Source organism: Arachis ipaensis, chromosome B4 (assembly GCF_059453495.1).
Source record: "Arachis ipaensis isolate K30076 ecotype BB chromosome B4, ASM5945349v1, whole genome shotgun sequence".
Lineage (NCBI taxonomy): Eukaryota > Viridiplantae > Streptophyta > Magnoliopsida > Fabales > Fabaceae > Arachis > Arachis ipaensis.
In genome coordinates, this window is record NC_142439.1 from 147,993,707 (window position 1) to 148,010,638 (window position 16,932).

The window sequence follows — 16,932 nt, forward strand, 5'->3', positions numbered from 1 at the left end:
AAGTCAACACGTGGGGAGCATGTTGCAACACGTAGGGGCGTGATGGACACGTGGCAGCATCCTGGCCAACACGTGGGGGGCGTGTTGAAACACGTAGGAGCGTATTGAATGAATTCCACAATTCTGTAATACACTTCAAATATCAATATTTAATCAAGACATCATCTCTATTTCTATATTAAAAATAATTTCTGGTCATTTGGGTCTAATAATTTTTTTCTTATGAAAATTTCATTTTTTTAAGATTTATTTAATTTTTTTTTATTTTTATCATAAGATACACATATATTTAAAATACTAATATACATAAATTATAAAATATATAATCTAAAATAAAAATATGTCAAAAAATATATTGTGGTTAAAAGGAAAAAATAACTTTGAAAAGATTAAAACTTTTAAATTCTTAATATAATAGTGATATAATTTAACATTCTAATTGATATAATAAGAATATGATTTAATTATTAGTATTTGTAATTTTTGTGTATTTATTATTTTACATATTATTTTTGTGTGTCTCAAAAGAGTGAAAGACTAATATGCCACCTTCTTTATACTCCACTTTTGTTGCCATATTCAACTTTGATATGATTACTTGAATTTCTTTTATATTTTTATTGGGAGGCAAAATATGATTAGTTGATCACTATGTTTTCCAATGTGTTTGTTTGCTTCTTCTTTTTCTTTCTTTTCTTTTAAAAATGAAAAGTTTTTTTATATAAATTTAGCACAAAGCTAGGGTAAACATTTATAGTTAAAAGGAAATATAAATTAGAGAAAAAGACAAATAGGTCTCTGATTTTTTGTCCCGCGGATATTTTTGTCTTTGATCATTGAAAAATACTTTTAAGTCTCTGACCTTCACAAAATTTGGACGGATCAGTCCCTCCGTCCAAATGCCTCCGTCAGGGACTGATCCGTCCAAATACCTCCGTCAGGGACTGATCCGTCCAAATTTTGTGAAGGTCAGGGATTTAAAAGTATTTTTCAATGGTCAGGGACGAAAATATCCACGGGACAAAAGATCAGGACCTATCTGTCCTTTTCTCTATAAACTAATTCTTAAATATTTATTGACAAAAACGACGCCGTGTAAAACATTTTCCCTATGACCCTAACATTAATTGTGTGTGATATAAATAGGATCCAGCCATGTGTGAATGGTTCCTCTCACTCTCAGCTTCTGTTGGTTGATTTCTTGGTTTGGAGGACACCCCCTCAAAGCAAAGGTCTCTCTCTCTCTTCTTTGAACATGTTTTCTACCATTGATCTACTTGCATGTTACTTGTACTTTTGCTACTGTGTTCTTTATTTGACTCAATTTTGTTTGAGATTATGTATTGTGTTATGTGTTTGTTGTGTTTTTATTATTATCATTTCTGGAATCTGGAGATCTAATTGTTAAAATAAATAATTAAATAAAATTCTGTGATGGTTAGCTGTGATGCATTGATTTTAGCTGGTAAAGAAAACTTTTTTTTGTGTGTTATCCTCATAAAGGTTACAGCTTTTTCATTTCATGAACATAGATCTGCTGTTGATTTGAGCAAATTATTGTACCCATTTATTTGGTATTGGTAAAATGGTAATTAGGTTCAACACAAAATGTGATGCATTGTATAGATCAGGGTAGATAGATCTATTATCACATTGCTGGTGATAATGTTATCTATATGCTCTTGCCCCATTTGTAAATTAATTGAGATATCTGTGAGTAAGGGCATGTTGCAATTTTTGTTACACCTGCACATACATTTCTTGAATGCATTTTATTTTGTCTTGTTCAGGCGTTCTACTGTGGAATTTAGCCGGTTTTGAAGATGAATTGTTATAATCTTCAGCAGAACGCCTTCGCAGCCGGTGAAGAGTTGAGAGGTTCTCTCCCCATTACCGACCAGAATAGCCCGGTTTTTTGCCCTAAGCCACGCCGAGTTGCGGTGTTGAACATGCCGCTAAGGCCCTTTAGATGGCATTCAAGGTAACTCAAGTGCCGACGGTTCGCCTTTTCTTGGCATTATTGTGTTTGGTTCCCAGTGATGGTCTGATGATCTGTTGTGTTATGGTTTTGTTTCAGTCAACAAGCTGAGATTTCTGATTCAAAGGCTGGGGCAGATCTACTTGACATTATTCTCAAGCAGGTAAATGATTACTCTGTTGTAAATTTGTTGTCATGTCTCTCTATTGACCTAGGAGGATAAAGAATTACGATACGGGTAGAGTTTATCTATCATTGAACATGTTGATACCATGATGGTTTGTGCATTTTTTATGTTACACATGCTTTGTTCTTAATTTGGATTGCACTTCTTTTTCCCTCTTTCTTTGGTGTGCCAAGTAGCTGCTTCTGGATTCGAACGATTTTAAGCTCAGAGATGTAGCATTTCAGAAAAGTTGTAGTGATTGTGATGTCGTTTCGGTTTTTGCCATATTTGGTCATATCTTGACTAACTCTTTTCTCTTTTCTCTTTCTATTTTGTTGTATGTTTCAATAGGAGGGTAATGGGGAAGAATTTGCAAACCAGGTGGCCTCATCTCCTCCATATTTTTGTGGCTCCCCACCAGTTCGGGCTGCGAATCCCTTGATCCAAGATGCTCAATTTGGAGATGAAAAGCAGGCTCCTATATCTACAATTTTGTCACCATTAGGTTTAGCGTCTCCATCTTCAGCTTCTCACAAAGGAGGGTGTGTTAGGATGAAGTTTGGACTCAAACCGGCCGCAGTGAGGGTAGAAGGATTCAATTGCCTCGGCAGGGATCGCCAGAATTCCAGCATCCCAGCCGTCGCCTAAAAATTTGTCGAACTGTACATAGAAGGACCACTACTTAACCAGAGAGAATTTTGAGTGTTTTGGAAGGAATAAGAAATTCGGTTAGCCATGTATATAACATGTTTTTTGGATGCGGTGGTTATATCATCTTGACTATCTTTGTGAGTAACTGCAAAAAAGAAAAAAAAAATGCTAACCTTGTGTTCTTGAGAAGGTTTAATTTGCTATGTAAAGAGCACTTTTTTGTGTAATATAAGGCAGTTGTATCTAAGCTTCTCCTAATTTTATTTTGTTTTATTTTTTCTAGTGATCACCACAAGAGTGTCCTGTATAGAATTGGTGATAATGGCCATCTTCCTGTAATATTAGTTTTAGGCAACTTTTTAGAAGTAAGTTTATTTATGAACTAGTATTTTCTGTCTTATATGCAACATTTAAGTTATGAAGTTTATGGTTATCATTATTCATGCTTTTCGTCAATTTCTTCAGGTATGGTGATGATAAGGACCCTCTTCCTATGATTTGGCTAACATGATGCAAATGTTCCTGTCAATTATATCCTCTCAATAAAAGTTTTGGAAAACCAAAAACAAAATATGCTGATATATTCAGAGACCAGAAAGAAAGCAAACTAAAGAAATTAGTCTTTTGTCATAAAAAAGTTACACAAAATGACACATTTTTAGCTTTTCATTAATAAATCATTTTGTTCTTTTTCTTTTCTTGTTTTTGGTTGATTAGCTTGCCATTTTCATTCAATAATATTATTGGTAATATACACAAATTACTAAACAATGAATATATTCATCAACTGTATTAAATATACAAAAAATAAATTAGTCATCCATATAAAATATATATTAGAATACAAAATATAAATTAAAAGTGAAAAAAATTCGTCAGCAAAAATATGTGGGACTATTGGCAGTACATGAGATGAAACTTCTTATCCTTTGCTCTATCTTATTAGAGTCTTTTCCACAAATGTAGCTATCATCAGAAGGGTCCAGCATTGAATGAAAACCAGAAAGGGCACCAAAATAAGTTATTATCTATCACTATTCACACTTCACAACTAACAACCGCTACATGATTAACCAGTTGGTAAGCCATGACTACCACCAAGAAAAAGTTCCATAACAAGACAAATAGAGAATGGACTTTGAGATTGATTATATCAGCCATTTGTTGGAATTTTCGTTGCTTCAGCATAAACTTTAGCATTTTGGCAGCACTAGAGATTGGTTATAATGTATATCTTCTTAACATGATTTGATTACTTTTAGAAAGAAGAATACAACAATGTCTATTTCATTTTGAACCTTTAGCAGCTTTAGGACAACATGCATACACATTGAAGTTATTTCATTTTGCCAAGGTTGACTTCTAAATTATGCCAATTTATGTTCTTGTCTTGATGCATTTTGCTGGAGGACAAAGTTGTGAAACTGAATTTAACTTATAGCATATACATTCATAAAGTAAGCACTTATTCATTACTAGTTCTCATATCATATCCATTCACCATCATTTGAAGATCCAAGAACAGAGATTAAAAACACAGCATGACATTTCTCAGAAAGAAAATGCAGGACACTAAGTGGGAAATATATAGGTTCTTATAATGTTCTAAGTAAAATTGAAACAAACCCAGATCCCAAATAAATTAAAGGAAGAAGAAGGTGGCTACAAATGCCCCTCTTTTTAAGTTGTAAATATCAAATTTAATAGCCCGGGGGCTTGTAGGCAATGAAACTGATGCACTGCACTTGGCGAACGTTGTCGAATCCGATGATACGGATGAAGGCAGATGGGTAGGCTGCCTTGGCCTCCTGAAGCTCCTTGATGACCTGACCGGAGTCGGTGCAGCCGAACATAGGCAGCTTCCACATGGTCCAGTAGCGTCCGTCATAGTATCCGGGTGATCTGTGATTCTCACGGTAGACAAAGCCATGCTATAAAACACAACATATCAGACATCATATTCAAAACAAAAGGGTCTGCATCAAGAGACAAAAGAACAAGGATACCTCCAATTCGAATTCCAAGCAGGGAACCCATCCCTTCCTGAGAAGGTAATCTACTTCCTTTCTCAATTGTTCGTCTGTGAGATCTGGCAGGTATGAGAGAGTCTCGAACTTCTTCTTGCCAACTGGTGGCCACACCTAGTAATTCATAGTAATCATGCATAAGCTCAATCCTATGTTTATGTCTTTATGATCAAGTATCTTAAACTCTAGCACATGATTTGATCCCTATTATTGTCTCATGATTAGTTCACTAGTGATGCATCAACAGAATTCATTGAATGTTTTATACATGATTCAACAAATAATTAAGCAATATTACCTGCATGCATTGCACTCTTCCACCGTTGTTGGCGACGGAGGTGATGTCATTGTTGGCCTTCCTGGTAACTGGGAAGCCAGCAAGGGACTTGAGGCCGGTGAATGGAGCCACCATGTTAGCCTGTGCCGGAGAGGCACGGCTAACGGTGGTCACGGCGGGGGAGGAAATCATGGAGGTTGCCATTTTTTCCTTTGTTCCTTCTTAGCTTTCACTATCTTAACTCTATAAGTTACTTACTACTATGCAAGTCTTCCACTAAAGCCTTGCTATATGTGATGGTTGAATTTGGATATTTCTCACAACATTGCAAGTTTTTTTTCTTCAATGCTAGCCATATCGTTGGGAACCAATGTGGCATTGCCACGTGGACCAAGGTCCACAATCTTATCTCTTTCATGGGAAGAACATAAATGTGTGATGGTGGTTATAAGTTGATTCATAATTCATTCTCCCTTTTTTAGTTGGATTGTAACTCTTAGATGGCTTTGTCAATTGTAATAGTGGCAAAAAGAGGAAACATGTTTACTTGGAAAATAAGATAAATACAAAAACATTCACATAGAGTTTCGCTCTGTTTTTTTAACTTTAAATCTTAGAGTCTTGTATATTGGCCTCATGCAATTTTGTAAATACCTATCATGCATGGTATGGGCTTGTTTGACCCATTCCTTGATTTGATGTAAATACAAACGTTAGAAAATTTCCGAATGGGGAAAAAAACAATGGGATGAACCTCTCAGCTGACAGTCCCTTATCAGTTTTGTTGGTTTGTTGAGAATGTGATCATGTCTTCATTCCAAATTTCAGAGAAACGTTTCTGCATTTCTCAATGTTCTTAATTTTGTATAGTTTTTATTGGATTTGTTTTACCACCACACAGAAGCAACGTAGTTAGAATGTGAAATTGTGAGCTGGGTGAAAGGGAGGATCAACCGATGATGCAGCTTCTTATACCTTATCATGCATGATTGGTTAATGGACAAGTATGTATTTTTAAAACATCAAGACCCACATTTTACTATACCATTCATACAAACCATACAATCATGACCAAAATGCAAGCCATAAAACACCTCTATTGCCTTATCTTTAAAGCACACTGCATGGATAATAATAATGTTGACATTTAATAATAATAATAACCATAATTATGTTCTTTTCAAGCTTGATAAGGTGAATCTGACTATTTAATGTATTAGAAGACTACAGCCAAGAGAAGAGATAATAAGATAAGGGACAAATTCGGCAGTGAAATTTAACCACTAATAAGCTGTTTACTATAGGTGAGAGTTGCTCTTGCGACTCTTAAAACAGTAATTGAATTCTCAAATTCTTATAACCCTATCAGCTGAGGTATGTAATGGTGTCTGCTAGTACGAATGTTCCTCATAATCGATAGAGAAGTTTGAGTTAGGCATCCTCTCTAAAATGAATAAATATCTGAATTATTCTAATTTGTATCCAACTCAGCAAGATGGTTACATTTCCTAACATAAAAGCATGAAGAAAGCAACATATAAAGAGGAACTAGTGGGATTCATAAGATACACCATCAGCATGAAAAATATCCAAATAAGATATTCTGCAAATTGCCTTCCCAAATACACCATCATCTTTCCAATCCTTCTAACAAATTAATATAACCATACATCCACTCTCCCTTCTTTAGAACCTCTTATAAAATACTTTTAATCTCTTCACCTGAACTACAAGACTCATACATTCTTTTGAACATGCTGACATTCACTGAACAGGGTTTTCAAAGATGAATGCATAGTACTAAGCCTATTAATTGGCCCCATTGATTTCCTTCAAGAATGCTAAACTGCGAAGAGTAGTCACTATTTCCTTATGCTCTGTGCTTCCTTGCTTACACTTTAGACCCAGCAATGCAGATTTCTATCAAAGAGAGTTCTTTATTTCAAGAATTCATTAATACCATCTTATCTAATTTGCATGCTGAACTGAGATCTTTGAAAACCGACATGAGTGGACCAAAGTCAATTATATATTTGCTAGTAAACTCAAAACATTGAGCTAGAAAGTGTTGCAATGATAACAACTATTGGGATTCAGCATCTAACTCCTGCTTAATGTAACAAAATTCTCTTTCCAGCTAATACACTACGTAATCATCTAACAATTTTAATACACACAAAAAAAAAAGAAAAAAAACACGTATGAACAGAAAATATAACTCTGGTTCAAAGCAGGAACCTCAAATTTGACACATTTCAAAAAGCTTTTCATACACAGAATCTAACAACAACACCATGTTAGATGATGTAGCTAGAAGCAATTCATATATATTTCACTTTGCAAAACCAAATTGTCGTCTCCTTATGCCTCAGAATTCAAGACAAACAAAATCTCAACTAAAATTTTCAGATGAAAGAAAAATAGAAGACTATGATTTTGAAATTAAGTGACAAATTTAGGTTTACAAGAGCGTGAAAGGGCCAATTTCTAGCACGAACCCTAATTCCTTTGCGCTCTGAACCCTATCGCGCGATGCCGTGCCAAGAAATTGCAGCTTTGCGCTTGTTCCTATGCGTCCACACGTCGTTGTTCTTCTTCCAGTTCCGAACCTCCAGCTTCTCCTCCCCTCTCGCTCGCGGCGCGAAGAACGATGCTCTCGACGCAACCACCGCAATCCTCGGCAACCCGAGGGGAAGCGATTCGGATCCAGATCCAGATGCAGAAGCAGAAGCTGCTTTTCCCTTTGGCGAGAACGCCGACAAGAACGCGTTCCTCGATGCTGAACCAGCGTGCTGCGGAGGCAGCATCAGATTGAATGCGAACACACCACGGATGTTGTTGTTGCCTTCGATGGAGTTATCGATCTGGAGCGATTTGCGCGACGGCTGAGCAAGGGCTTTCTCCGGCATGGCACGGCGGCGGACTCCTTCGGTCCATCGGACGAGGGCGATGCTGGAGGAGCGATTGGGATCGTACTCGATCCGCTCAACAATGCCCCCAGAGGAAGGTGCGGCGTTGCGCTTGAGATCAATGGTTCGCTGGAGGCGCTTGGCGCCGCCACCGCGGTGGAAGGAGGTTATGCGACCGGAAGAGTTGCGTCCGGCGGTCTTGCCGGTTCCGAAGGTGAACTGGCGAAGCGCTCTCTTCAGCGACGACATTGTTTGTAGGCCAAAGAAGCTGAGCTGAGTGCGAGCTTCGAGCGTGAAACCCTATTGCTACTCTTCCTAATCCACACGTGCCTTTTTTTTTTTTCATTAAATAATAAACAAGTAACTTTTTAATATATGAGAAAAGGACAAATAGGTCCCTGACCTTTTGCTCTGCAGACATTTTTGTCCCTAACCATTGAAAAATACTTTTAAGTCCCCAACTTTCACAAAACTTGGACGAATCAATCCCTGACGAAGGCATTTGGACGGATTAGTCCCTGACGGAGGCATTTGGACGGAGGGACTGATCCGTCCAAATTTTGTGAAGGTCAGGGACTTAAAAGTATTTTTCAATGGTCAGGGACAAAAATGTCCGCGGAACAAAAGATCAGGAACCTATTTATCCTTTTCTCTTAATATATATATATATATATACTCTTATCTATTATTTATCAATAATTTTCAGTGAATATTAATCAATTATTATGTTAGAAATGTAGATAGACTAAGGAAGTTAATGATAGGTTTTTTTTTGTTTTTTAAGAAAAATGTTTTGTCATTGAAAACTCAGGTACAGTCGACTTTATGTGAAGTTGATAGTTAAGAATTGTTAGATGATTTGATTGATTTGACTAAATTTTCATCTAACGACTCTCAGCTATAAACTTTACGTAAAGTCGACTGCACCTGAGTTTTTACCTTTATCAATTTGTTGTTAATGCTTTCAACTAAGCAATGAGAACTTGAGAATATGCATACGAAGAGTGATAAAGCAGTAAATTTTGTGATTTGTAATTATTAATTCGTTATTAATAATATTTTAATAATATAAAATTATATTTAATTGTGTGAAATTATTTTATTTTCTTTTATTTGTTAACCAGATTTTAATAAAAGTGTTAGCCCCTAAACTTTTTCTATAAATATTTATTTTTGGAGTGTTTTTCTTTTATTAGTTAAATACCGACCAGATTTTAATAGAAGTGTTGCTCTAGATTTTGTCTATACATATGACTAAATCCCCATAATGGTCCCCGAGATTGACGCCGTGCACCAAAATTGTCCCTGAGATTCCAACTGCACCAATTACGTCCCTGAGATTGGAAAAGTTGCACCATAGTGGTCCCTGACCCGTTTTCTGTTAACGGCGCGCTGACGTGGCTTGATGACGTGGATTTTTTGTGACACGTGTCACCTCATGGTTTGGCCACGTATAACGGTATGATAATGTGTCGGTCAACGACACGTGGCAAGCCGACGTGGATGGGTATGCCACGTGTCACAATGCTATTATGCCACGTGTCGCAATGCTATTTGTCCACGTGTCATCCACGATGTCATCGTTACATGTGCACCAAATTGGTCCCTTACTTTGCATCTAATGACTCATTTTAGTCCCTAAAATTGAATGTCGTGCACCAAATTAGTCCCTTCATCAGTTTTTTCTCATTTTTTTTATAAATTTAAAATTCTCATTATATATTTGAATACACTAATTTTAATTTTATCTTTTCACAAGTTATTTAAATACAAATGTTTTTATAAAATATTTTTAAAATATTAGTTTTAATTATACAATTTTTTTCTACAATATTTTATTAAAAGAATTATGTGACATATTGATATTGATTTAATAAAGAGTGTAAGTTAAGAGTTTAATAATATGGTATCTACTCCAACGAAGATTTAATGATTATCTTCATGTGAAGATACACCATTTTGACTATTGGATGATAGATTGTAGGGCTTGATTTTATTTGAAGTAAAAGTGTTACCTTTATTTAAAGTGTTGCTAAATAAATAAGTTACACTTTTTAAACAAGGATCATCATGAGAAGATATTTTTGGCATTTTCATGGGAGTAGTTGCCTAATAATATTCCTTAATACAATTTTTTTAATATTTAACACTTTAATAAATATTTTAGGAATACTTGATAAGACACTTATTAACTAATATAAATTTATTATTCCCATCCATTTTAAGAATGTCCGATTTCCTATATAATTAACTTCTCACTAAATTAATAAGATAGATTTATACTGTCGATTATAATAATTCATTTTATCTATAACTTGTTAGGCGGCTTTTTCATATATTACACTATTAATTAATATAAGTACTTATTATAACTATGACTTGAACAATATTAAAACAGATACAAATAAACACAAGAGGCAATAATAAAGTTTTGGTTTTAGTTAACATGTACACCAATGATACAAGTTAACATTATTAATTAAAAAATTTATTATAAAATATGTATAATAAAAAATATAATTAAAATTAGTGTATAAAAAAATATTAAAAATTTTAAATTTATAAAAAAACGAGAAAAAACCGATGAAGGGACTAATTTGGTGCACGATATTCAATTTCAAGGACTAAAATGAGTCATTAGATGCAAAGTAAGGGACCAATTTGGTGCACATGTAACGATGACATCGTGGATGACACGTGGACAAATAGCATTGCGACACGTGACATAATCTGACACGTGGCAAAATAGCATTGTGACATGTGGCATACCCATCCATGTCAGCTTGCCACGTGTCGTTGACCGACACATCATCATATCGTTACACGTGGCCAAACCATGAAGTGACACGTGTCACCAAAAATCCACGTCATCAAGCCACGTCAGCGCGCCGTTAACGGAAAACGGGTCAGGGACCACTATGGTGCAAATTTTCCAATCTCAGGAACGTAATTGGTGCAATTGGAATATCAGGGACAATTTTGGTGCACGGTGTCAATCTCGGGGACCATTATGGGGATTTAGTCCTATACATATCTATATTTGGAGCTTGGACGTAATTTTTTTTGGTTTCCCACGGTATCCCCCAACCCGGCAGGTCAAGGACTAATCCGTCGCGGTACTGAGCTTGGACGTAATTTTTATTTTTATTTTTTTGGTCTGCGGTGGAACACTTCAACCGTATGTACGAAGCAAAAACATGGTCCTCTCAAAAGAAGGTCCAACAAGACCAAAAATGGTTTATGAAAAGTAATGGATTTATAACTGATCCAAAAATAAAATTTATGGGAGAACAGTAGGGCCTCATTCATGTTAGTCCACTCATCAACCCATTCATGTACACAGTTGACCTAACCGACCCAAAAAAAAAAAAACAAAAACACAGACACACAGTTGACCTTGTATGAATAATGCAACTATTTTATGATTCTTCTTAAGGATTCAAGTCTTTAACCTTATCGATAAAGTCGAGATTTAAGAACTTAATTAGGAGCCGAATATGGTTGGTATTATTTGCTTAATATAGTACTATAAGCAAGCAACTGGTCCATTCCACTAACGAGTAATAATCCAAATAAAAACAATTTCAGTTAAGTAATGAGTAATGATGACTAACAAAGTTTTTCTTTTCCCATTAATTAAGCATTGGATTCAATGAACCTAAAAGTAGAATTGGGTGGTGGTGGGATCCACAGGCAGAGGAACCTAGTTTGAGGCAGAGTCGTCGCCCATAGGAGTGAATATAAACCAGAAACCAGTGATTGGTTTTAAACAAAACCATGATTAGGATTAGCAATATAATAGTAATACTAATGAGGACGGTAATTAATTAATTAATGGAAGGATGGTTCCCAAAAACCGGGAGCTAAGCTAAGGTGGAAGGAAAGGTCCAAATAAATTGGCAAACAGATTTCAGATTATTTTAATGCCGCAATTTTCACATCCTAACCTAACTGCTAAGTGCACATTGCTCATCCCACGCGCCGTCTTTTCTTCATTACTGTATATATATTACGAGATTCTACTTAAACATTAAAATCAACTATTAATATAAAATATATTAAAATATAAATATATATTAAAAATAATTAATTTTAATATATAAATAATATTTTTAATTATCAAAATATTTTAATTTTTTTTTTCGAAATGTATGGAAGCCACAGCAGGCTAGCTAGCAGCTGTCCCCACTTTCCAGAACTAAAATTCTAATTATCTTAGCTTTACCCATTTTTCTCCTCATCCTTATCTTCGTTCACCCCTTCATCTATAAATGATAATACTATCCGAATATGCGAGTATTTACTCCGTCCCTATCTGTTTGGAGTGGATAATTATCCGCCCACACCGAGACAGATTTTTAATGAGACGAGTTATTGAAAAAAGCGGAACGGAGTAAAATTTAGATAATATCCGTCCTTACCCACCTCACTATATATATAATATATGTAAAATAATTAGTAAATGATTAATAATATTATATCATATTTAAATTTTTACTTTAATTTATGTTATATATGTGATGATAGTTATATAAATTTTGAAATTTAATTTTATTTATTAAATTTTAATAATTATAGAGACGGATAGAGGCGGGATGAATATCTACAATAACAAATTAGAATTCAACGTTTTATTACCCACAAGTAAAAGCGAAACGAATTTTATATGGATTATTGTATGACGAAACGGGATCGGATAAAATAAAAACCCGCCTCTACCCGCCCCGCCACCCCTACCTTTATTTGACTCGTGTTACACTGCAAATGTAAATGCAACTTGATGTACAACCCAAGAATATGCCGTTTAATAACATTGACAAGAAAAAAGAAGGAATAAAAATAAACAGATGAGAAAGAGGCAATCATTCATTCATGCATGCATGCATGCATAAATGTCGTGTAGGGGAGACGTGGCGGCTGAAAGGATCAATATATGAACGAAGCTATGATAGAAGATAGACAGATAAGAGTATGTGCTGTGACACTACATGTTCAACTCACTCACTGCCACATAACAATAACTGTGTCACCGCTCAGCAGCGCCGTATGCAAATTGTGCTTTTGCATTGCATGCTCTATGTTAGGAGTGAGCACAGATAGGGGGACCGATTATTCGTCCGAATTCGAACTGAATCAATTAAATTTGTTTTAGAATTAATGGATAATCGAGTCTAATTCGAATCAAACCGATAATTTTTGTTAGTAATTAGTTTAGGTATCGACTCTAGAGATGTAGAACCCGAATCAACCTACGAATTCGATAATATATTAATTAAATAAAAAATAAAAAATATATATGACTTTTTTATTAGACAAAAATTATTCACTATTAATATGTTTAGATTTTAATTAGTTTAGTTTTTAATGTATTTGGTATTTAACATGTTTGGATTATTTTTATTGATGTTACATATTTATTGTACTTGTTGAATTTTAAAGTTATCGGGTACCTAATTACCCGAACCGAACCAATCCATTTTTAATCGGTTTAGTTTAGTTTGGATACATATAAAAAAAATATAAATCTAAACCAAACCAAACTAATTACATTTTGATCAGTTCAATTCTAATTTTACCATAAATCCAAACTAAACCGATCTGTGCTCACGTCTACCCCATGCACCCTTCTAAATGTAGTGTAAAAATTACTATAATTTACTTGTGTTTTTTAGATTAATTTGCTAGAGCAGTGACGAGATGTTGATATAGATATAAAATGCTCGCATTGTTCATCAATCATTATGAAATGTATAATTAAGCATATAGACTACTACACTATACTCTATACAAGTCCTATATGATATAAGGATCCCTTTTTGATTCAAATGTGTCATAATATCCCATTTGAAAAATGTGAATGCCTGCCTTTTCTAAGAAGTAAATATCAAACATTACATAAACAAATTGAAATATGGGGAATTCGTATCCCATCCCAATAATGTCAACATGGCAACAGTGCATCTTGTCTTCTAAACAAAGTCACTTTTCTTTCCTCAAAAGTCCAAACTATTAGCAGCCGACCATTCAGTTTGCATTATTTTCATTACGCCTGCATTTAATTTAACCATAATTCCTTATTATTATATCATGTGCAACTATTCCTAAATATTTTAACCAAATATTCTTATATGTCACGTTCTTGTTCTTCCGCAACCCAACCTACCTTAGCGGTCAATAAGGTGGAAATTTACCTTCAGTCAATTTTATATAAAGTTATTTTTAAATAGCTGATACGTGTTATTATTTAATTTAAAAAAAATTAATTTATTTTATATAAATAATTTTTTAAACAAATCAGTTTGGATAGATCAAATAACCACATTTAAAAGAAAATTTCAATTTTTTCAGCGAGTTATCTCTCAATCTTTTTTTAAATTTATCTTTTATTTTTATTTATTTAATTTTTGTTAAATATATGTACAAATTATTTGAAAAAGTAAAGTTTGGTATTCTGAACAAAAAAAAAACAAAATTTACGTTTTTTTTTGTATAAAAATGACGAAAAAAGAAAGGGAAAAAAATTAGAATTCACATAGAAGGAAGAAACTGAATTTGTGATACGAACAAAAAATTATAAATGGTACCATCTGTCTCTATTTCTATATTCCGGAGGAGCTTTGTTTTGTTTTCAATAAGTCAAATTTCAGTCGCTAAATTCCTTCTCTAACACATTTTAAATTAAGTTATAAAAATATGTTCAATTATAAATTTATAATTAAATTAAATTTCATGTTAATCAACTAATCAGATTTTATATTAGTTATAAAAAATTTAAAGAGAACGAATTTTAAAGACGTAACAAAGAAGAAAAGAGTAAAAGTAACGGTTTGATCCAACTTAATTAAATTATTTTTTCAAATCAAATAATAACACTATGTTAATAATTCAAAAATAATTTTATGTAAAGTAGACTGCAAGTGAATTTTTGTTGGTCAATAATGTTACCGATATAGCCATTAATTTATCAAAAATTTTACGAGATCAAATATTTTTTATTATTTAATTTTTTATTAGTTTTCATACAAATCGGTATGTATAAAGATTAGTTAAAATTTTGGTACAGTTAATTTCATATGAAATTGATAGCTGAGAATGATTAAATAATATTTTAGTTAAATTTATCAAATTATTTAACAAATTTTATTTATTAACTTTACATTAAGTTAACTACACCTAAATTTTAATCATAAAAATTACAAAATTACTATGTATACACCAAAATTAATCATTAATATATTTATGTATAAATATATATATATAATTTAATTTATTTTTAATATATATTTATATTTTAATAAATATTTTATACTCATATTTAATTTTAATTTATTAGCAGTATAATCGTAAAAGTTATTATATTTTACACATCTTATACTACTCAATGTTTGCTGCATTTTATTTTTATTTTTTTGAATTAATTTGTCTATTTAACATTTGTATTTGAGAGTGTTTTACGAACGTTGATGATATAGCAACCCCCAATTAGGACTCGACTAGACCAAAAAACCAACAGATTGGGAACATACACGTTTATGGTGACATATATAGGTGCTAGCTAGTTGAATGAATAAGTACGTAAGCAAGCTTAGTAGTTAATTATTAGTATATTAAGCACTTGATTAAATTTGAGGAAGTTAGGTATATTGATTTGTCACGTAGGATATGCATTTGATTAATTAGAACCAAAATGTAACGCACAACACAAGACACACTTGGCAATTGATTTGTGATCACATTCGGCAAAAGGCATTGGCTTCAACACTTGCTCGCATTCCTCAAGCGCGCCCACAGTCCGAAAGAGCAAAACCAGAAACCAGTGTCCTGTTTTTTAAGTAGCAAAAACCACTTCCCATTTAATTCCCGAAAACCAGGAGCTTTTCCCCTTAAAATAATATGGAGAAATCAAAGTTATCATGATTTGAAAAACCGCTATGCGTAGAGACACAGTGGACCCTGAGTCCTCAATATGTGGCGATTCGACCGCACTCTGTCACCTTATCGTGCCCGCCACGCGCCTCTTTCTCCTCTTCTCAATTCTCGTACCCTTCTGCATGCATATATATTCTCTTACCATTTTACCCTTCCATTTTTTAACTATTTGCCGCACTACATTCCAAAAAGGAAAATAAAATAAACAATAATGCTAGGTGAATCTAAAATTTTTATATAGATGTTGTTTATACTAGGCATTAGGATGTTTCTTTTTTCTGTAAATTGGATGATTCTAAAATTTATTTTTTGATTTATTATGTTTTAGGCATGGATCCCGCTAGGAAGATAATGGACTATTTGTACAATGTGTACTGGGTTATTGAGTTACAAAATGAACATCCGCATACTATCTAGAATAACCATCCGAGTACTAGGGATAATAAACATCTTCCTAAAAGATTAAATTGATTTTGGGGTTCACCAATGATGGAACTCTTGACCTTTCAAATCTAGCGCTCTAATACCATATTATGATACCACTCATCCCAAAAGCTTCAGCTAATAGAAAAAAATTATACTAATAGTTATATCTCTAATACTCCATAAACTTTCATTGTATACATTGTTCAGTATTCCATTGGCTCTTCATACTTTTTCTTTAGGCATTTGAAGAGAGAAGAAGTATGAAAAGAGGAAAACTAATTGAATCAGTTTTCGTAATTCACGTTGCAATGATACTGAACGTATTTTTTTTTAATTTAAATATGGTAAAATATTTAATAACTAATATTTTAAATCATAAATAAATAAAACTAATTACTATATTTATAATTAATTAAGTTATTTTATTTTTAACTGATTTGGAATTGATTTCGTATTATTTTTCTAAAACAAAATGTAAAGGATATTTTGAAATATGGACAGTTAAAAATTGATATGTTGAAAATTTAAAAAAGTGAGTTGAATAATTTGCTATTTATGTTAAGTACGAT

The 16,932-nt window shown here is 33.4% G+C and overlaps 3 protein-coding genes across 3 annotated transcripts; 1 reads left to right on the forward strand and 2 right to left on the reverse strand.

Annotated features, from left to right (window-relative positions):
• The first annotated feature begins 1,117 nt into the window (after positions 1-1,117).
• Positions 1,118-3,236, forward strand: LOC107635731 (uncharacterized). Its single transcript, XM_016339286.3, has 4 exons — positions 1,118-1,232; positions 1,791-1,981; positions 2,078-2,141; positions 2,496-3,236. Exons 2-4 carry the CDS (start codon positions 1,824-1,826, stop codon positions 2,790-2,792), a joined length of 519 nt encoding a protein of 172 aa, XP_016194772.1. The 5' UTR covers positions 1,118-1,232; positions 1,791-1,823; the 3' UTR covers positions 2,793-3,236.
• A 1,012-nt stretch (positions 3,237-4,248) lies between these two features.
• Positions 4,249-5,421, reverse strand: LOC107635732 (ribulose bisphosphate carboxylase small subunit, chloroplastic 1). The gene is made up of 3 exons (XM_016339287.3): positions 5,121-5,421; positions 4,802-4,936; positions 4,249-4,726 (listed from the first exon to the last, which is right to left on the reverse strand). Exons 1-3 carry the CDS (start codon positions 5,301-5,303, stop codon positions 4,496-4,498), a joined length of 549 nt encoding a protein of 182 aa, XP_016194773.1. The 5' UTR covers positions 5,304-5,421; the 3' UTR covers positions 4,249-4,495.
• Positions 5,422-7,406: 1,985 nt separating this feature from the next.
• On the reverse strand, positions 7,407-8,332 carry LOC107635733 (Nucleic acid-binding, OB-fold-like protein). The gene has a single exon (XM_016339288.3). It carries the CDS (start codon positions 8,255-8,257, stop codon positions 7,622-7,624), a length of 636 nt encoding a protein of 211 aa, XP_016194774.1. The 5' UTR covers positions 8,258-8,332; the 3' UTR covers positions 7,407-7,621.
• Positions 8,333-16,932: the final 8,600 nt, after the last annotated feature.

Excerpts from the sequence above, each read along its gene's own strand:
- LOC107635731 (XM_016339286.3), top strand. The coding sequence starts at position 1,824 with ATGAATTGTTATAATCTTCAGCAGAACGCCTTCGCAGCCGGTGAAGAG. Across the intron at positions 1,982-2,077 it reads CCCTTTAGATGGCATTCAAG|TCAACAAGCTGAGATTTCTG; the intron begins GTAACTCAAGTG and ends GTTTTGTTTCAG. Across the intron at positions 2,142-2,495 it reads TTGACATTATTCTCAAGCAG|GAGGGTAATGGGGAAGAATT; the intron begins GTAAATGATTAC and ends ATGTTTCAATAG.
- LOC107635733 (XM_016339288.3), bottom strand. The coding sequence starts at position 8,257 with ATGTCGTCGCTGAAGAGAGCGCTTCGCCAGTTCACCTTCGGAACCGGC.
- LOC107635732 (XM_016339287.3), bottom strand. The coding sequence starts at position 5,303 with ATGGCAACCTCCATGATTTCCTCCCCCGCCGTGACCACCGTTAGCCGT. Across the intron at positions 4,937-5,120 it reads GAAGAGTGCAATGCATGCAG|GTGTGGCCACCAGTTGGCAA; the intron begins GTAATATTGCTT and ends ATGAATTACTAG. Across the intron at positions 4,727-4,801 it reads GCTTGGAATTCGAATTGGAG|CATGGCTTTGTCTACCGTGA; the intron begins GTATCCTTGTTC and ends TGTGTTTTATAG.